Source organism: Ischnura elegans, chromosome 8 (assembly GCF_921293095.1).
Source record: "Ischnura elegans chromosome 8, ioIscEleg1.1, whole genome shotgun sequence".
Taxonomy (NCBI): domain Eukaryota; kingdom Metazoa; phylum Arthropoda; class Insecta; order Odonata; family Coenagrionidae; genus Ischnura; species Ischnura elegans.
This window is the reverse complement of record NC_060253.1, coordinates 71,598,242-71,621,018: the sequence shown is the minus strand read 5'-3', so window position 1 is coordinate 71,621,018 and position 22,777 is coordinate 71,598,242. Positions and strand designations below refer to the sequence as shown.

The following is a 22,777-nucleotide window of genomic DNA, read 5'->3' as shown; positions in this document are numbered from 1 at the left end:
CCTAATTTCAGTACCTAACTCTGTATAGAAGAGAGAAATAACTTGTACCCCTTGGCTTCCAACCCACTCAATTAATGTACGAAATATTCTATTTTAATATAAAAGTTATAAATGTGGAATTAAATGATCAAGGCTCCGTAATTCACGAAACGACACGAACGTATTGATAACCGTATTAAGAATTTTGTCTATTTTTTAAGCGAAGCGTCTGGGGCACTTGCCCCCTAGATCCGCGTATGGTTGGCAATAGAAACTAAACGAAAGTCAAAACCAATAAGATTTCATTAGTTTCGTTCCCGAAGGCGAAATGTTGAAACATCACGAAATAGATTTAAATCCGGGGAGCTAACCTCGGGGTCGAAACGAAATCGGATTCGAAGCTACTTCGGGTCGAAAAACTAAACTAAAACTCTTGGACGAAACGGAACGTATATAATATTTCGCATCAGAGGGACCACGTGCTTCACATTCAAACAGTTAAGTTTCCACCCACGCACCGAGTACGAAGTATGGTTGAATGAAGTAGAGGTTCGACCTACCGCCATTAGATGCCTGGGGCACTCATATTTTTACCACTAACAGGAGAAAGGTGAACACAAACTGGCCATTCGATTTTTAAGCTCGATATTTTAATCTCTGTACACTTATGTCAAACGTAATGGGTCGAAACTATTCTCTCTTATCTCCCTCCACTCAATTTTTGGAATCGAAACTTAACTATGAACAGCGGAGTTACAATTAATTTAGTTTCGTTCCGGGTCGAAACTAAACTCCTTGGTGATTTTAATTTCGTGCGGGAACGAAAGTAAACCTAGGCCTTGTATTTTCGTTTCCCTCCGGGTAGAAACGAAACTTTGTCGTTTCATTTCAATCGTCATCCCTGGCTGAAGGACGGTGCCGAGTGATGTAAAAAGGGATTGGATTTACATCCCTTGAGCTATCGCAGAAAATGATTGCGTGAAACGGTCATCTTTCCGCAATCATTGGTGTGATCGCTGGAGCTGTCCCTCGGAAGGGATGGAAAAAATGACCGTGTAATTCAGGCTTAGCACCCTTTGATGTCATACTCACACTCACTACCTTGGTCGAGTTAATTTTAACAGAATATCCAAAGTTTTACTTTAATTTTAGCGGTATAACATTAAAAATTATAGTCAGCCTTTCCTTGCCAAACGAGAAAATATTAGATATCTACGGGTATTCCCTATGTTTTCTTCATAGAAATTATATGCACCACCATATGTATTCTGCCATATGTCAAAAAAAAGCAGTAGAAATGATTTCATACTCTAAGAAATGTGCATATAGTCGAAAAACTGGATGGAATTGCTTAATACGGGGAAGAGTATCTTGCAAAAACCATCATATCATGGAAGAGTGTCATGGAAAAGTTCGGTTATCTGTTTGAAACAGAATATCTAAAAAAAACTGTTCTCTTTAGATCGTATAGTTTTCATCGCAATATAATTTTTCTGGTGCTTTCACATTGTGTTTTTTAAGTCACAGTTCTTCATGTATTTATATCATGACAGTTTTTTCGTCTATTTCCAATACTTTTATTGGATTTTTAGAGATTTCATTTATTATTATTTAGAAGCCGTAACAATCCTGATAAAAATTCACCCAATCATGGATGAGCTATCCCTCTTTTTTCTTTTTTGCTTCAGCTTATGTCATTAGTCGTGGCCTTCCTCCGTACCTTCCCTTGTCTGGCCTCAGATATCTCAATATCTGGCACTCAACTGTGAAAATAATGAAAACTTTCAGTTTTATGTCAGTTCACTTTGTCTTTCTATGACAATAGGTTCTATTTAGCAAGTTTATTGGTGAGAGTTGTCATACTTTATCTGTACATATAAACATGGTATGCGCGGAAAACAATTGAATTCGTTTTTGAAGTTATAATCCCATTGTTCTTGAAGAATGATCTAATCATCCCAGAACAATGGAAAATATTTCTCGCGCGTCATTGATGGCACACTGGTTTTCTATGTTAATTTGTATTAATATCAGTCATTAAATTTCACATTACCTAAGTTATTTCGACTTTTGTTCTCGGAGTCTAAGATTATAACTTCTCAGAATAAATTTCTTTATTTGTTGCGGTAGCCTTAATCGAGGCGTAAAAGAATTTCGTACCAATGGACTGGTTTATTTCAGGCACTTCCTTACTCTTGAAAAATTCTGATAAAAGATATTTTTGAAAAAAAAGAGGAAAGTACGGACCAATTAAAAGGCTAGGGTTGCGGTTGAATATTTCAGGGTCTGTCTGAGCGGTTAGGAGTAGTGAAGTGAGGAGGATTGCAGCTGGTAGCTGGTGTTGCATTCGCTGGAGGTCATAGAAGCGACTTCAGTTGCGCCCACAGAGAATTCGTGGTGGCTGAGTGGAGTTCTGTGTTCTCTCTTCGTTAGCGTATCTCCTCTCTCATTCCTTTTTCTGTTAAATCCAACTTTTACGGAGCGTAGTTGGATAGTTCCTAGAGTCCTTTGGCTTCTAATCGATATGACCTGGGTTCAAATGCTGGGTGAAGAAAAATACTCGCAGAATGAGATGAACTCTCCCTCCCAACATTGTGCAGTTGTTAGTTTCTTAATCCTCTGGATTATCTGGGGTGAGCTTTACCCTCACCTATCATATCTAACCTTACGGTTGAATCAATTAGTGATGACTTGGACTGGGGTTAGACCTCATCATCATTGTCACTTGTCAACAATCCTAAAATTGGTTTAAAGCAACTCTCCACTCAATTCTCCTATCAGCCAATCTTTTCACACCTACGCATTTCTTCTCTTTCACATCCTACCTCACCTGTTCATATATTTTTTCTAGGTCTTTATTTTCCGTTCTTGCCATCAACTTGTCCCTCGACGATTGTCTTCATCAGGCCATAATGCCTCATAATATGGCCTCAAAGGTTGTTCTGTCTTCTTATCAAGGTTTTCATGACACTCCTCTTCTCTCCTATTCTTCATAGGACTTCCTCATTTCTTACTCGGTCGATCCATTATACACATCACACAGAATGTGATAAGTAATGTTTTAATGTAACGTCTTTAAAGGCCGTTTTACACGGTACACGGGATTGCGCAATTTGACGTACGGGCGACGAAGGCACGATCAAAATTGCGTCGTGTAAAGCGGTGAATTGCTAGAACACACGAGAGAATGCGTGGATGCGAGATGGCAAAATAGCCCCTGTTCTAATTTCGTTCATGCATTCGCGCAATTTCACGCCATTTTAGAAATAAATGCAGCTCTAACCTGCGCAATTCCGTGCCCCGTGTAAAACGGCCATAACACATTCAAGAAAGTCTGTAAAAATCACATCTTATTTCGCTTTTGAATAGAATTTTGCACACATGTAGGCAATTAACTAACGCTGATGAGGAGATATTTAATAGGGGATGTAGGTAAGTGACCAGCCACTGGAAGTCAAACGTGGAAAATAATTTTTTCTTTTTTGAAATCCTTATAGACAGACAAGGTGTGTTGCTGTCTGTAAGCACATCTCATGTTGGAGAGGAACCGGCTCAGGTCAGCGCGCTTTAACTCACGTGATGATTATATAATGCTGCGTCCGAAGATATCCAAGAGAAATTGCTCAGGTATCCGCTGTTGCCATGTTCACATCGTGCTTGGGGATGGTTTCTTTTTGCCCAAAGAGGCCAGGTCAAGGGCAGAAGTGCCATCCTGAAGATTAGGCCTTAAAAGACGAACCTCTTTTTTGGTGTTTCCTATGCGTTCGTTTTGAGAAGAGTACAATGTTTTCTTTAATTTGCAGTGCGAAGATAAAATTAGAAAACTTTTGTTAGGGTGGATAATACGAAATTTGAACCATTTGTGTCAGCCTTATTTTTTGATCTGGGGATATATTTTTTTACAGTTTGCGGGGGACGAACGAACCTCTTTTTTGTTGTTTCCTATGCGTTCGTTTTCAGAAGAATACAATGTTTTCTTTAATTTGCAGTGCGAAGATAAAAATTGGAAAACTTTTTTTGGGTGAATAATACGAAATTTGAACCATTTGTGTCAGAATTATTTTTGATCTGGGGATAATTTTTTTTTACCGTTTGCGGGTGGATATGCTGAAAATCTCAAGGAAGGGACGGATGTTGGATAAGAGGAAAAGAGCTTGGAAGAAAAAAAAGTTCTGGATGCATAGATAGAAAAAAGAATGACAGACTAATTGCCGAACTGAGGAAGAAAAGCCGTTGTAGCAAGGAGTACGTTACAAGGTATTAGTTAAATGTTCCATGTTTACCAGGTATAAAATTTCCATTTCGTTATTGAAAACCTGCATTTTTTCTCGTCGTCTTATGTGTAACAGATAATGCCTATGCATAAAAGAATGAGGAAAATTAATGGCTACGACAAAATTAAAAGTTGTTCTTTTCAATATACTTGAATTGATGGAACCCGATTTCAATTTGGCGAGTTATCATACCAATGGCGGAAAAAAGTAATACTGGAGAGAAAATGGCCCCAAAAGCCGTGAGTTTTTTTAATCACAACCTTATTAATGAAAAATTAAAAATCTCTCTGGTCAATAATCTTTTTGTCATCGGGATATTTGAAAGGTTACGGTTTATTTACCTGCGCGTTTCCAAGAACGGAATGATATGCGGTCATAGCGGTTTTTTTCTTTTGGAGAATGGAAGAATTCCAATATTTCAACATAATGAGGGCCAAGAACTTTCTGAACTGGTACGTGAGGTGATTGCTGTTGCATCTAAGCATACATTAGCGAAATCTCTCATCCTTACCTTTCATCGTCTCTCAGCACGTTGTCCATGACATCGATTTCGGGGCGTAATTGTCTAGACCGGTTAAATATATTTTGTGATAGTGCGCAAAAGCCGAGTGATCTAACTCGAGCCTCTACGACCGGTTCTTCTCCGTATTTAACGGCTAAGAAGTCATAGAGGAAGATGAATGAGGAGAGATTTTTGAAGTTTCGACACATCTCGTGGTTTGCGGGGTCAAAGGGCTTATGCGAAATCCATTCTCCCCATGTGATAATGGGCACACCGTGTGTATTATGGATTTTTTATTTAATTCGGAGGAAATATGCATAAATGGAGAGAGGCAAAGAAAATCTCGAAGTGCGAAGTGGTCCAGGGATTTTTACAGGTCCTATTTGCCTGAACGTGTGAAATTCCCACGCCTGTGGTCAGCTCTAACAGCTAGCCTTAGGCTTAAATCAATGGCTGAGGAAAGGTCTCATAACAATCATTTCATTAGGGACTGAGATGGACGAATAAGTAAATAAATGAATGAATGAATAAACGCATATAAAGTAAATAAATAAAGTTGATTAGCAGACGAGAATGCTTGGTTATTTCATTGGTTTTCATCAACTCTTTCAAAATTCACATATGTATGTTACTGAAAACACTTTCGCGTCCAAGTTTTTGTCTCAGAGTACAACTATTGTCACTTTGTAATCAAGGCGACAATTCAAGAAAACATGATAAGTTAGGGAATTTCATTGTGTTGGGTAAATGTTGGAATGTCAGAGAATATGATAAAATTTCTGGAACGATCACTGTTGCTGTTGAAATTCAATAAAATATTTTTCCTCATTCTCTAATGCGAAGGCATTTTTCGATATGTGAGCATCCTATTCCCGTTCAATTAGTGTTCCAAGAGTCTTAAAATGTGAATTATTGTTGTGATTTTACTTTTTTATTTTCTTTTAAGGTTTCAGTCCCTAAACGTGATGACGACGCGGAACATTTCACTGCTCTAAGCCACATTTTTATCGCTGTTCAAAATGAATATTTGGCAAGGCACATGTTTTTTAACTTCCAGATAATCGGTTATAAAGTCTTTCAAAGTCAGGGATAGTAATTATTTTGATGTTTGAGTGGCCATCGTGATAATGCTTGCCGTGACAAAAATACCGCGGATATTCAAGAAGCCGTCGCCTCGTTATAAAGGCGATCGGGTTAGTATGGTGGCTTTCCATTCCTTGGGTCCGTATGCCGTGAAGAAGATTTTTTACGTGACTTGAGTACTTTGTTAGAAGTATTTTAAGTTCAGCCTTCTCTCCGACTCTATGCTTATACCTGCTATAGTTTAGCTCTACGATAGCTTGCTCTGACTAGATAAAATAGGCTCCGCATGTGTAGTTAATAATTTACTATATTTGTCAATACTAGCCATCTGCATGCATTTCTTGGTATGATATACTCATGCATGAATCACTTACTACGCCAAATCCTCGTTTTCTATTAACTAAGTAGTAGTTTCATTTGCATGGTAGCATAATTGGGGATAAAGTTATTTCATTTACTGCCCGCAAAAATATAGAAAAATTAGATCACCAAATAAAATGTTAAGACTTGCCAAAAACTGGCTTTTCTCACAAGAAATAATTGAACATTACTTTGTTGTTATTTCTTTTAAACACTCATGTATTATTTACTGGATTATTGTTTTCTTTTATTGTCATACATTTTTGTTATTTGATGGTGGCTCGATTCTGGTCCTATGACCTTGGAGATCACCTAAAACTCCTTCTCTCTGTTATCTCGTATTCAGCTGTAAAATTCAGCTGTACTGAGTTACACCCAAGCGTCATCTCGAGCCTCGACTCGGAAGGAGGCGCAGTTGGGTGAAAAAATATTAATTACTCATTTTCGCAACCTGGTTTCATCTCGACATGGCTTTCACTTGGAGCCAATTTCCTGCGTGAGCCAATCTCCTTCCACTCCAGCTCCGCCACTACGGCTCAAAGGATCCTCCCGTTATAATCGCCCATCACTTAATCCTTGGATGCACGCTGCTCTTCAATCACCCTCTTCCCTTCAAGTGGCAACATGATAAAATGTGTTCCTCGTCAAGGTTACACCAAAGCTCCGCTTCGGAGCGGAACGCGATACCGTTCGGAATGCCGAGTTAAGAATGGGAAAATATACAAGGGAATGACGGCGGCTCTTGAGGTATCGGAGATGTGTTTTCCATATTGGAATTCACCTTTAGTTAGGTAGGTTCCACCGAGTAGCTGAAGATGTGATTTAAATGATACAACTAAAGATACTGATAGATACTATACGGTGAATAAGTCCAGTGGCGCAGCGAGGGGGGTTTGGGGATAAAACCACCCCCCCAGAGCTCAGGGAAATTTTTAAGTTTAATCCATTTTACTTAATTGGATTATTATAACATTTCCTGGAGTTTTGGTCAATGTATTTTATGAAAACAAGTTATAGCCAACGTTTCGATTTATTTTAAATCATCATCAGGGCTATGAAAGCTTGGTTAAAGGGCTTAATTCGATTGATATTACTCATAGAATAGTGCAAGGATTAACAAAATATCCCTCAGAAAGCCATAAAACTCACCATTTTGAAACATTTATCTTAAAATTCCGCAATTTATTAATCTCGGTCATACCGCTTATCCTGGTGGATATTCCATACCCCCATACACCCCGGTATTAGTTGCACCTAAACTCACCCTAGCCTTAATTCCTAGCTGCGCCCCTGAATACGCCAGTAATGGCATTTGAGTGAAAAAGGGTCTGTGCGCGAAGTATATTACAAAGCTACGTTTGTGTTTAGCACTGCAACAAAAACTTTGAGCGGGCGCATCATTTCCACTCGACCGGTCCCTTTCCCCGACTAATGAGAATATTTAGACGTCCATGCTTCATTTTTATCGTGCTATGTAATAAAAAACGAAGCATCAGTGTTACTGTCACAACGGAACGACGAATGTGTCAGTTCTAATCATTTTATTTCTACTTTCGATTAAGTTGACCATATTTCGTCATAAGACCATATCTGTAACGCTGTGATATTTATGTTTCAATTCCAAAAGATGTTGCATGAAAAAGCCATTTATATAAATCTTACATCTTTCGATCGAGTGCGTAGATTTAGTGGAATATACATATTTTTAAATTCTTTCGCAAGTGCATTTACATATTTTGGTAATGGAGAATCATCGTCATTGGAACGGAAGATATTCGCGTCACCCAATTCTGGAGGAGTAGGTTGTTTTATATCACATGACGAAGAGACTTTTTGTTAAGTTTCTCCCCTGGCAACTTAAATAACTGAAATATGTAGAATATTATTTTTCTTAGGATTACAATTGGTCACAAATAGTTGCGGTTGTAAGGTGATCATTTATTTATTTTTTACAGAACCTCAAGTTTTTCGCAAAACTGATTTCACTATTGTCAATACGAAAGCATGTGTCCTTTGACACTTTTATCAGATACATTATGAAAGTATTACCTACTCCTAAGGAAAGATTGTTTTAAAACGACTCTTATCTTCTTATTACTTTGGGCGTACCTTTATTTAACTCAGCGTGTGAGACTGAAAGATTTCTCAGGGTTATTTTCAAATTTATAGTTCGGAAAAACCATATTGATAGCAGTACTGAAAGTACAATTATAAGAACTCATTTTTAAATTTTGAGGGAAAATTTACTTATTTTCTAAGTAATATCTCTTTAAACGTACCCACTAACGTACTACGTTCCATCTTCAACTGAAGAAGTCGATGTTCTTAGGAAATATCTGTCAACGCCCATATTTGATTCAAGATGTGAGGCTTTGGAACACACGTCTATAACTGCCGCACCCTTACTTGCCATTGTTTGCGTGCAGTGAAACCGGAATTCAAAGTATCAAGCGGCTCGTTAGGGAGAAATTAAAAGTAAGTTAATCGTAAATAGTTTAGAAAAGTATAGTACTTTTGGAAAATAATTTCATCAACGATCACTGTTTAGCAAAGACCTTTAGAAAAATCGGAAATTTCTCCAAATAGTCTACCAGAGATAGAATTTTACCTGGAAGAATTTTTCCAGAAGTCTACCAGGGATTGCAATCCCAAAATTGGCCATGTAAAGGAAATATGAGGAAACTGATCATTTACGGAGAACTCGCGCTGAAATGATCGCAAACGTTCCACCAACTTTCCTCGGGATTAGATTGAATACGATCCCGATAATGCCTGCCTTAAATCACCTCGTCTAAATCGAATTATAGGCAAAATGGGTCGTGTGGAGGCCAGTCACACCGTGTCGCCCCGGTGGTCATTGGACATGAGCTTTAGAGACACGATCGCAAACCCCCCAAATGGAGCACTATGATGCTGACCTTCGGCGAAGAATAAAAGGGACGAGACCAGCTTAAGAATGAGACCTTTAACTTCGTCCTCGGCCTCTGGAAGTAGTTCCCGCTAAACCATTATCGTTCCTTTTTTGGAAAGTCTTTCCTCCTCTTTCAATGCATAAATTTTTGCGCTTTTTATTCTGCGCGGCGGCTGGCAAGTAGGTCCTCGCCAGTTTATGTCAGCTCCAAACGAGATGGGGCTGTAAATTTTATTGGATATTACAAAATTACTTGTACCACTCCTTTTTTACAGAGCGCGACGCGGGTTTCGATGAATTATCATCATCCTCAGGCGCAAATTATGATCTGTTTATCCATAGAGTAAGTATATATACTTACTCTATGGTTTATCTCATTATGACCGCCGTGCATTGGACTCTAGAGAGCAGTTAGAAATTTAAAAAATTAATAATAGTCATGACAGTGCTCTTATAAATGAATATCTTTACCCATCCTTTTCCCCTATTCTGGCGTCCGTTTTAAAATTCATCAAGTATCTAGGTAACAATAATAAGATAAAAAATCATTATTTGTGCCTGAAGATGATGATAATTCATCGAAACCCGGGTCGCGCTCTGTAAAAAAGAAGTGGTATAAGTAATTGTGTAATATCCAAGAAAACTTATAATGGAATACCACAAAGTTAATCCTGAGTTAGTGAATTTTGTTAGATGGCACTGGTAATCGGGTTGATGCGGCTACCTGTGTATTCATATGCTATCTAAAAGGACCGGATTGCAATGTCGTAGATTTATTAGAGTTTTCAAAGGGAACGCATTCCTCGTAAGGGTGTTGTGCTGCGGCTACTTAAAGTATAGAAATCTTTTCAGATGGCTAGTTTCTTGGCAAATACTTGCCCCGGAAGATCGGAAACCTGGATAGCTTAGTGGTCTTCGCAGTGGCCCGGAAAACCAAAAGTCCGTGGTTTGATTCCCGGTCTAGAGGAATTTTTTCTCGTAGAAATTCCCGTACATTTCACCGCTGTTCACGCGAAAAATTTTAATTTTCGAATTTTGAGCTCAAGTTCAAAATACTTATGCTTTTGCACGAATTAAATAAATTAGATGTGCATTTGTGTATTGTGAAGTAGTTCCACATAATTGCACCAGAGACAGTGTAGTATATTTGCTGTCTGTGGGGGATCATCTTTCGAGATTCAACATGTTAAATATATTAATATACTGACTGTAATCGAGGGAAAAATTCGTAAAAGGGGACTGCATCGAATGATACGAGTGCGCATTAGAGGTGTGAATAATGATCGTCGATGCTATATGTCTCCTTTAAATGGATGGTAACCTTGACTCTTATGTCATACTTGGCCAGATTAACTTGTACCTTTGTCATCATACCGTTGAAAAGGCATGGATTCATAATTAATGGCCTCTAAAGATGAGATATGACCACCCTGCCTTGAATAAGAGTCTTCGTGACTACATGGACGCGTTGTGATGATCAAATTTTACTCCTGAGGTACAAACAATGCCCGCCACGAGGAAAATGATCAAATGCATTAAGTAGTTACAGCCTTATAAAATGGGATGGAATCAGGTGCTGGAAATCGATGATGAATACAGAATGTAAAATTGTAATGAGATTTACCAAATGTAATATTAGAATTAGAAGTAGATTTCTTTTGTGGTATAACAAAACAAAATACCACTTTACTATACATTACTATGACGTTCATGGAAACATTTTCTTATTCATGTCCACTTTTCATGAATTTCTGACACATTGGATACAAGTCTCGGGCGTACGAATAAATGGGTTGAATTACTTTTAGGTATCATATTTTTACTAAGTTTTTCGTTGTGTGAAGCTTATATTTCGTGTAACTACCATTATTTGGATCTTAACCCATTTTTCAATTAAAAAGCAATAATTTTGGCGGATGCGGATTATTTGAGGAGATTTACAAAGCAATGTTTGTGTTTCTGAATTTTTAATTCACTTAAATTGAATGACATCATGGCATTCGTCAGAACTGTTTGATAGTAACTGATATTGTGGATTTAGCTTGGAAAGGAGATGATTTTTTTCTTGAATTTCTAACATACCTGATCGACAATTATGAGATACCAATGCGAATACCAATGATGTCAGCTGTTTTCATCTCATGGTGGTCTCTTCTTGCAACTATGTGCGTGACTTCGGTTTTCCAATGATTTATAGTCTACCTTCACTGTTCTTTTACTGTCCAATGTCCATCTGTGATTCTGGTCACGCCTTTCTTTTTCTTCCTAGTCTTTCCTTATCCTCTTGGCTTTAGCCTGTTAGGGGTTTTAATTTCCTGTGATAGTGGACGTGGGGGTGGACGGCACTGTTTTAAGCGTGTTTTGGTTGAGAAAGTAAGTTCTGTTGCCCGGGGCAATCAGTAAATGCGAATGGAAGCAAGGATTTTCTCTGTGTTTGCCTTCCCCGTGGCTGCAATTTTTAAATATATTACTTAAACGAGTGGGTTTTATAAAACTCTTACTTGATGCCGGGTGGATAAATAATTTACGGTACATTGAAAGTATTTGAAGTATTCTGGTAACCTTCAGCATTCAAAAGTGATGCCTTCGTCCTTTTCTTAAGTGTTAAGGTCCACGCAAACTTATATTTTGTTTTAAAAATGAAAGCATAAAAAACTACGAGTATTAACGTGATATTTTGGGGCCATTTCTTATCGAAATTTAGATTGCTTTAAAATAAGGTGATTCGTTGAAAAAAATTTAAACTTATGCATGGTAGTTAAAATGTTCAGCGCAGACAAAAGTTGTGCTACTGTAAAACTATTGCGCGAAATCATCGTTCTGCAAAGTCCAATGCCGTAAATATCTAAATATAACCGTAAAAATCCTTTCTCGTATTACCGCTAAGCTATTCTAATGTAAAGTTTATTGAGAGTTTGAAAGTCTATTGTATTGAAAGTTCACTTTTACTTGTACCACAGGAGTAGTATAAGTTAAAATGAACTATTCAAGAAAACTAACAATGGAATACCACACAGTTAAGAATGAGTTAGTGAATTTTATTTTATTGTTCCCCAGTAAAGTTTTCAAGCATTTTATTGTCAGTTTCTTTACCATATTCTTCAAACAAAGGCACAAAATATGGCATAAAATGGGTGCTACTTCATTAGCTATGAAAATGAATTGTGTGTATAGAGAGGCATTTGTCGATATTTTTCCTATCTAGATAGGCAAGTAACAACCTGTATGAGTGTGTAGAGTTTCAAATACAATTTCATAAAATATATCACGTCTTGGATATTTTTTAGCCGTCAGTCGATGAAATAAAGCTAGAAGATTATATTTTGAAATTCGTATACTTCGCACCAACTCGCACCAACCTCCATCGTCGTCACCCTATGGAGGTATTACTTGTCTTCACGCTGTGTGGGTATTAACGTAGGGTGATAGTTTGAGATCGGCTGATTTGCATTCCCTGTACGTGTAAGGATCGGAGTAATGAAAGTGGAAATGTCAGCACTTTGAGACGATTGCTTTCACCGCATTGCGGAAGACGTCTTCCCTCTTTGAGTATTCACGGGGACACACGCTTCACCTTCTTGGAGGTTTCGACGCCGGTAATCGAGTCGCGAGCGATTTGGCATTCTGCTTTATCTAGCTAATTAACTCGTTCGGGAGTTGTGTTCATACGTACGACTTGACGGTCCTCCTGGGAAACCGTACTCTTGGCAAAATCTGATTCAGTTATGTAATCAGATTAAATCGTGATGGGAATAAGAATAGCGAGCGATGTTACGTGAAGTGCGTTGCTTTTCATCGCAAACGGTTCTCGGAAGACGTCATAGCCGCCTTGCCTCAGCGCCTTATCAAATTGGCATCAGTTGTGGGAGTCGCTATAAATGATATCTTTTTGGAGTGAATATATGAGCCTTCAATTTCTACCTCAACCCACAATCCAGCAATCTACCTCTACTAGTTGTGAAGGCCCGTTTTTTTAAAATCTGAAGTGGGGCCATACTTCGGGTATGCTTTTATAATAGCATAATTTTTATTATGGTCTTTTATTTTCCTTGAGATACACGAGTTTTATTAACAAAATGTGATTGACAAGACAGCAATACCACATCATTTCTGTCGCACACAAAAATGTAGTGCGGTTCCAACATAATACCCCCCTGAGGCACATCGAAAGATGTTTGTTGTGTATTTTTAAACCACTGTTAAACACTCACCAATTTTAGGAAATAGACTGTATTATACTGCATACTTTTTTGCCTAAAACAGGGAATTATTTATGCGTTCGAATGTCTACAAGGCTCTGAAAATGGCCGATATACCTTGTTAGGCTTGATTTGGGTATCCAATTTGCACTATCATCGGCGAAAAAAATGGTAGAACGCGGAACTTTAAGCATAAAAACGAAAGTCGCCCCACGGCAATGCACACTGCAAAAATGGCAATTTTTGTTTATTATGGTTTATTTTAAGTAAGAGAAACAATATAAACGTTTCCTTACATGAAAAGTTTGGAAATATTTTTTTCATATAACATAACTTCAACTACCATGTACTTTTCTACACCTTGGAAATTAAAGTCTACCTTTCGGCCGTTAAAAAAACCAAAGAATTGGTAAAATTTAATTTTAAAAGGCTATTTGTAATTCGAAGATGTGATTCTACCCATATAAAATACAATATACCCATATAAAATACAAGGCTATTTGTAATTCGAAGATGTGATTCTACCCATATAAAATACAATAAAATGTACTTATCAAATATTTTGCCCGTGGCGAGACGAAAAAAAAGACCGTTTCGGCGTTCTCATAGTTTTTCTCATAGTTTAAACTATGTTTAACGATTCATTGCTGTAGTTGAATAAACAATTAGTAAAAAGATACAGGACATGACTCTTTAGAGCTGAGGCGAAATTTCATAAAAATGCTTAAGTTCAGCGTTCTACGTTTTTTTCGCCGATAGTAGATAAAATGATAATATTTTTCGCACCCCCTCTACTGCTGGGATGTTACCATCCAGGCCCCTATACCTATCACACAGGTACAGGCTCTCGTCATAAGCCAAGATGGTCTGCAGCGTAAGCCTTATCGTCATCCTATGCGTGGTTTTTCGTTTATCACCTGCGTGTGAGTGCGAGGGTTGACCACGGATTGGTGTCTTTATTACGAAAATTATTTGAGTTATCGTCGGAGGCCTGTAATACATTTTTCCCTGTCCCTATCCTGAATTCGCTACTATATATTCGCTACTGCCCTCGGTCACACCATTATATTCACCCCATTGAAGAATACCATCAGCTACGCGAAACTTTAGTTTGGCCCCAGTACAGACCGTAACCTTAGCGATGAGAGGTGATCATGCCTGTTTTACCCACTTGAGGAGTATTTTCCAAATTCAGTAAGGCGATTGGCCCCCTCCCCAACCCCAGGTTTGGCCCTCTCTTTCTCTTGCGCGCTGAATCTTTGAAATAAGTTGATATTGCCTTGGAGCCAAGGCAATATCAACTCATTTCAAATAAGGACACCCTAAGATATGTTATATTTAATTATAAATGAATTATATTTGGCGGAGCATCATTGAATGTCATTTAGCATGATTAATTGAGCTAATACAGACCATTTTACTTAATCTTTCTTCAATTCTTCTTCAGAGTGCCTTGGAGCCAAGGCTATATAAACTGATTTCAAAGTAGGACACCCTAAGATATGTTATGTTTAATTATAAATGAATTATATTTGGAGGAGCACCATTGCATGCGGTCGAGAATGATTAAATGAGGTAATACAGACTACTTCGCAAAATTTTTCTTCATTTTCCTAATTTCGGGGTGGAAGGGGTTGTCTTGCCCCCTCTCATATACTCCCCCTGTCTAAGTGCATATTTTAAATTTAGCTAATGGCTATAAAAAAATATTTTCCCTGAAATTCGATGAGCTTCATTGTAATGGTAGTATCGTACTTGATTCGTGATTGTGAATGAACATCCATGAGCACATTACACACACAGGTACAGGCTCTCGTCATAAGCCCAGATGGTCTGCAGCGTAAGCCTTATCGTCATCCTATGCGTGCTTTTTCGTTTATCACCTGCGTGTGAGTGCGGGGGTTGACCACAGATTTGTGTCTTTATTACGAAAATTATTTGAGTAATCGTCGGAGGCCTGTAATACATTATTCCATGTTGATAGTTCCGTGATATTCAACTTTGAAGACAAAATGTATCATTACTGGCTAGCTGCCATTATTTATTCATCACCGTATACCGAAATTATCGTAATATTTCACCTCCAATAATGTTTTCTGGAGGCAGTGTGTTATTTATTGAAAATATTCACAATATTTTCATACGAGCGCTGCGAAAAATACCTCCCAAGTTATGGAAATTGTTTTTTTTTTAACGATCGATTTGGTTTATGAATGCGTGGGACATGCTCAGTTTTCAATACTACTTGCGGATAAGTGCCTACAGAAAATATGGGGATACTGTATTTTTACGATGAATTTAACTAGACATACTTGTTTAATCAAACAGGATCATGTCGGATGAATCTTTTAAAAATTTTCAGGCAACCGATACGTATTATGAGGCTGTTAATGCAATTTTAGGAGCAATACGAAATGAAAAACTCATAGAGAAGTATAATATTTCCCAACTCTCGTACTCCTCGCTGCAAAAATGTGTTGGTGTTCGGCATGGGGAGCGTTTTACTGTAGGGACCAAACCCCAGCTTCTCAGAACCACTTATAAACACACACACACCCAATGAAGATTATTTTAGGAGTTATACTGTAAAACACCTCCATATAAAAGAGGTGAAGGAAGGTTTATGGGTTCTTAAATAGTAACGAAACTTTTGCTGTATATGCTGAGTAATAATGCCTTCAAATCCGTCGAATGAACTGGAAATGGACGAACATGATTAAAGATTAAAGTTTCCCACTAAAAATCTTGTTTGGTGAGCATTTACGAGTGCAGAATAAATACTCTATCATCTAACTGAAGCTGAGAAATCTCGATTAAATTTATATCGTGCTTCATAAAAGCGGATATGTAGGGGTCGTGAAATTTTACTTGAAAGATAAACTGAATATTCGGCAGATAATGCTTCCCTACCTGCGTGCACTTGGGAATATCCACTGCAGCTAATGAAAGACTAACTTTATTCATCATCGTGGGGTTCTAAATCTCTAAATGGCTGTAAATACACAAGGGTTTGAACAATTTTATTACCATTCGTTTACGTTTATGATCTAAAGAATCAGATTTGAGGGATAATGAGGTGAAGTGAATCCAAATGAGATTCGTCGAATTCACTCAACACGTCGCAGATAGGTAATTTCCTTAAGAGTAGACCTCGAATACAATTTATACGCAGCTAATTTTCTTAAAAACAGCTTTCGAAGAGCTTAATTAATATCATAATCGGTGAATACAAAAATAATACATCGATTTTGATGTACTTTGATTCCCCTTTTTCATCGCTAGAGACTCGGAGGCTGCAGTTGTGAATTGATATTTTTGAGAGAGACACGGATAAAATCATACAATAACCGCTCTGTTTTTCCAGGTCCGACAGAAACGATAAATTAAAGACAGATAATTTGCCGAACGGATAGGCATGGGAATTCGTATTTCCCCCGAACCATAAAGGACTTTAATAAATGCTACGCGGAACTTCGTTAGAGCATTTTCTTTTTAATTACTATTGGGTGGTGTCCTAACATCCTACGTCACACGCCTGTTGAGACTTGTGGGGTAGGATATAGATGTAGATTAAATGGGTCCAGATTCTCTAATAACCAAGAAATTTATGGAGGAAACAAATTACTCGCGAAATGTATGCATTAAAAGTATGAGTCCTGGAGATTTTAAATGCTTACGCAGATGGTATAATAACCCAGGACTTTATGAAGGGATCATATTACTCACGAAATGTCTGCGTTCATTATAATTATCCTGGAGCTAAATTTTTAAAGCTTAGGCCAAGTCATTCTTTGGTGCAGTGAGCACTTGTAGCTATTTAATGAACTTACAATTAAAAGAAACCATGGAAATTTCATACTTATTGATAGAATTATCATCGAAATAAGTGAATTGAAATTGGAATAATCAAAAAGTACAATCAACCTTTTACTAATAAACTCATTTTAATATGAATTGATTAATGAGTATTAAATATTGAAATGTATGATAAAGCGTTGCAAGTAGGTATTCCAAAATGGCTTTGGGGTTAGAATGTTTTGATCAAAAGATTACAATCTATCTAAGAGGCCGATAGTTTTCGCAGAGGTAAGTTTTGCCTAAAACGGCGTGAAATGGCTCATGCATATATATAAAAGGCATGTTATTATTATAAGGCATATTATTATATATTAATAATCAAAGATGAAATAAAAGATTATGAATTTTAATACTATCCATAATTAAAGCATTATATGGGCATAATATTATGTTTAAAGATAGCTGTCCTTATACGTGCGTTCTATATTCTATTTGCGTTTTATGAATTGCAGTAACAATTTCCCATAAGGCCGGTTTTGACAATTTTTCATCAAAAATAGTATGTAATGTCCCATATGTATAATAAATGGTACATTCTCCTAATAATCAAAGGCAATAAATAATGGATGTAATTCATTGCTGCAGTGAAAGCATTTTAAGCAATTTAGATAAATAACGCTTATTAAAATATTTCTGACCTTTTCAACGCGCGTTAAAACCTTTATCTCTGTGCGATGAAACATTTTTTTTCTTAAAGGCCTTTTTATCTTGGATGAAGGTTACGAGCCTTGTCGGAAAGAAAAATTGCGTCACTCCGCTCGACCTTTCGTTTTTCGTGACGTATTCCTCTTTAAAACCTCGACTATCATCTAGAATTTTTCAGAGTACATAGAGTAGACCTATTTCATCATATTCCATTATCTCATATTTTAAATTTTTACCTCTAAATTCCCTAAAATATAAAATTTTTAATGTTTGAAATGCTGGAAAATGTTCTCATTGTTCTTCTTGGAACATTCGGAAATCATCAAAATGAAAGATTATTTTTTAGCGAGCGAAGCATGACCAAAAATGAAAAAAAATACCTCTAACAAAAAAAATAAACTCTACAGGAAACTGGAAATTAAGTCCCATTATGCGCCATTGATTATCTTCTTCGATTGTCGTTGCCTCCCTTTGAGGGTCATTCCTAAGTAACCACGAACAATTCAGCGTCCGAAATTTCACCCACTCCATTTTTTAACGCAATACATATACTGCTCATTTTTCCTGTACCCCTCACCATGAAAATTTTACAACGTAACGATACCATGGTCGGACAAAAAAAATAACCATGTAGAAAGAGCAAAGATTTCATTCCTTCAGCTCCTATGACAAAATACCACAGGTTGAGAGGGATTGAAGTGCCCTCCAAATCAATTAACTGCTAAAGAGAGGAATGCTTTTGAGGGTCCGATGGCATTGCTTCCGGATTAGCTCGCGGCTTATTGTTTACCAACCACCTCACGGAGGAACCTTGACCTCTTTGCACGAGAGGCCTGATGTCGAAGTGTGATGGCCACTTTCTCCCTCGAACGGCTCTCCAAGTTTCATCTCGAGTGTATGTTTTCCTCGTCCTCCACTCTCCCTACCGCCACCTTATGGCTTGTGGTCGCGTGCTTTAGAAATCAATGGAGGCCACGAGGAACTTTCCACCAGATGTTATTGCAGATTTCGGCGTAATGCCATTATATTGAGCGTTACTTACATTCTTCACTTGTCAACTATAGTTTGACGCCACTCTCCGCTTAATTCTCCTATCAGCAAACCTTTTCACAATAATGTATTTCTTCTCTTTCACATCTTTCTTTACCTGTTCTATATATTTTGCTCGAGGGTTTCCTTTTCCGTTCTTGCCATCTACTTGTCCCTTGACGGTTGTCTTCATCAGGCCATTATGCCTCATGATATGGCCTATGAGGTTGCTCTGTCTTCTTGTCAAGGTTTTCATGAGGATTCTCTCCTCTACTACTCTTCCTAGGACTTCCTCTTTTCTTCCTCGGTCGATCCATTTGATCTTCATCATTCTCCTGTAGCACCAAAGGCCTCTACTCTTGATACCTCCGCAGCTGTAATTGTCCATATCTCTCTCCCTTAGAGGAACATGCTCGAAGTATAAGTTCCGTTTAATTGTTTCCTTATTTCTATGTTTAAAGCACCCGCGTTTACTACCCGCTTAGTATTTTATTTCAAATTCTGAGCTGAACTCATGCCTATCCACTATAGCCTTTTGAAAAGTTCCATAGTGGTTCCATGGTGGTCACTGTTTGGTGTTCTAAATGTTTTTGCGCTAGAGATTGGGTTATTTTTGTATCAGTCGGCCCCCTAAACTAGCGAATATGGAGCTTGCGTAATGTAAATAGGTAACTGGGTTTAGGCTCGATTGTAGTTCAAAATACAATTTTCTGACCTGCGGCAGTGCCCTCCTGAAGTTCTTCTTGGTTTCCCACTCGTGCCCCTCGTCTATTACTCCCTCCTCCACGGGGGAGCTCTTGGCGACGACGTCCTTGGTGACGGTCTCTTTGGTGGCCGTGGGCGCTTCGCCGCTCTCCTCGGGCCGCACTCTGCCGAGGAAAAGAATTCAAAAGTGAAAATTATTTTCCAAACTGGAGAGAGGACCGTCTTATATTACATACATATATATAACTGTGTACGCGAAAATTTTTAGCCGTATGATACCATATAGTTAATGCGAATCATCAAACAACTTTGATATTCTCATTAATCATTTAGAAGAAATCACACTTGTTGTTTGAAGTATGATGGTGGATCTCTAACATTATTCAAATTTTGTCACAGTCATTAAGAACAATTTTTAGTGAAATGCTTTTGAAAAATCAGTTCCAGATTATGTAAAAATGAAATGCGGGTTTGGGCAACATTATTTTGTTTACAGATGGTAGGAAGCTTTGTTTGAATTTTCACAATCTTTGTTAAGAATTCATACAGGTTATCTATTATTCCCAAAGAAAACCTTGTAAACCTTTTTCTCTTTTGTCCAAAAAAATTCATGCCGTGGTATGCCTTCATCCTAGGGAATTGAACTTATAAATTCAAATCCTCAGATGACTGACTAAGGAAAAAACATTTCACGGTTTATGTTTACTTGAGTTGTGGTTTGTGTAGCGCGATGGAGATATGATTACAGGTGAATCAGAGATGTCTTAAGCCATTTAAGACTGTTGTGTAGGCCAGGGGTGGATCCAGGATTTCTTTCTGGGTGGGAGCACAAGCAAGGCCGTATCCAGGATTTTGTTCTGGGGGGGCACAAGGATACCTCATAATACAAATAATGGGACCGTATTAAAAAGCTTGCATATTTTTTTGGGGTATAGAGGGGGGGGGGGCACGTGCCCCCTACATCCGCCTATGGTGTAGGCTGGTGTGGAAAGTTACAGTCTTGGCCCATTGCTGTAACCAAGGCACATTTAGGATTCGGACCTGCATATAATTGATAGTCCTCTACCAAGATCCCGACATAATTGCCCAAATTAAAAGCATAAGATCAAGATGGGCTGGCCACGTGAATAGGAGGAAGGTGGCTCCACTCTTAGGATGGTGGCAGAAATCTTTCACGAGGCAAACGGCTACTGTGGCACCCCAGACTATGGTGATGAAATGGGTGATACGGTGGGGAGATAAAGTAGAGAAAGATATGCAAAGGCTCCACGTGTAGTGATGGACTTAGTCGGTCATTCTCGTGATCCCAATCACGGTGACCATTCACTTGAGTGACTCTGTCATGAACGGGAGGTCGTGATTGAATGGGTCATGATTGTGGAAAGTGGACGGCAATCACGACCGAGAAGGCAATCACGACCGAGGGGGCAATCACTACCCTGTTGTCAATTATTAACGCTGATCGCTCTCTACTTAAGGGCAATATCTATGTAGCTTGTTAAACGAGAGATGAGTTGTTATTATTATCATTAATCTATAAAGTTTTTTCATTTGTTAAAACCAGAAACTAGTTAATTTTTATCTTAATTACTTCCAAAACATTTACAAATACAGAATGTGCCTTAAATGTTGTTTATTACACTCCCTTTATTGTTTTTCAAGATACAGAATCAACGATAACTTCCAATCATTCGTGGGGCATAGGGTTAGTGATCAATATTTTACTATGGAAAGTCAATATAAATAATGGATCTGATTGAAAGGCATGAGAGATAAATGGGCTCTTTCAAGATTTGCGGCATATTCCTGAGATATGAAGGCCATAGGTACCCTGAAATGTCGAGTATAGAAAACTTTACAATTATTACGAACATTGCCCCTAAAAGTGATTGCAATACCATGCCATTCATCACCACGAGTGAAAGAGCAGTCAAAAACGGTCAACTCAGGTCGCGAGTGACGATCATCAACCGCGACATCTTCGAAGAATGATAGCGATTGGACTGTGTTTGAGAACGACCTATGCAATGAACAATCACGAATGACCTAATGGCTGGCGATTGACGGAGAACAACCACGATCACGAATGACCTGCGTCTAGAACAATCATGAATGACCGACGATCGCGACTGATGGAGAACGTCCACGGTCACGAACGACCGACGTGAGGAAATGACCCTCTCGGTCATCTGAATGATCCCGTTACCCGATCAATCTCGGAGATGACCCTGGTCACATGATTCGATCGTTCATGACCGACCCATCACTATCCACGTGAAACCGGAGCTGATTCGGGACCGAGGCGGATGGCGAGCAGCCGTGGACGATACCAAAAACCGATCTGAGGTTTTCTCGGCGTATGATGATGTTGAAGTTATTTCGGGTTTCCCACCGGATGAGGTTCTCCATCTCTGCCGACGTTTCGATGGTCGTGTCGTCCATCGCCATCAGGGCTTGATGACGATGGACGACACGACCATCGAAACGTCGGCAGAGATGGAGAACCTCATCCGGTGGGAAACCCGAAATAACTTCAACAACGAGACCAAAAACCTATTGGGGTTTGAGTGGATGGATAGTGTAGGCTGGTGTACCATTGCGTAGGCTGTGGAAGTCAGATCTGCAGTGTACCGCTCTACGGTGCGGAAACATGGACGCTGAGGAAGGAGAAATGAAAGTAGCTGGGGGAATTAGAGATTCCATCCGCGTAAATGAAAAAATGATGAGAAAAAGTGAAAATCCTATTGAGAGCCCTGAGGTCACCTGAATTATAATTAAAGTCACTAAATATTGGCTCGTAGTCTCCCGTGGCGTTCTGGAGTCGTGGATCTTTCCATCTTCCGGGTTTTCACCGGGTTGTTTCTCAGAGGCTGACGACAGTTTTGTTGGGATTCCACCAGGCGTCTTCAGGTCGAAGTGCCGACATCGGCATGTAAGCTATTTAAATAGCTTTTTTTTTTTATTGAAGCTTTCGCGGCTCATGATGAATAAAAATAACTCACATACGGGTGTATGCCGCGTGTCGTAGTACGACACGCGGCATACACCCGTATGTGAGTTAATTTTATTTATTTAAATAGCATTTGCCAACCTCTGACAACCAACGCGGCGAAAAACCGGAAGATGGAGAGGTCCAAGAGTAACTTATTGTTGAAATATAGGACAAAACCTAATACCTATGTGTTCCTATAAAATCGTTTCAGGCTTAAATTTGTGGAATAATGCTATATCC

General features: G+C 38.5%; 1 protein-coding gene across 1 annotated transcript in view; it reads right to left on the bottom strand.

The window, feature by feature from the left end:
* The window catches only part of LOC124164135 (facilitated trehalose transporter Tret1-like), a 106,253-nt gene that overhangs the window by 41,020 nt on the left and 42,456 nt on the right, over positions 1–22,777 (bottom strand). Inside the window, exon 2 of the mRNA XM_046541325.1 lies at positions 19,556–19,709. Coding sequence (XP_046397281.1) covers positions 19,556–19,709 — 154 coding nt within the window. The remainder of the gene's footprint in view (positions 1–19,555; positions 19,710–22,777) is intronic.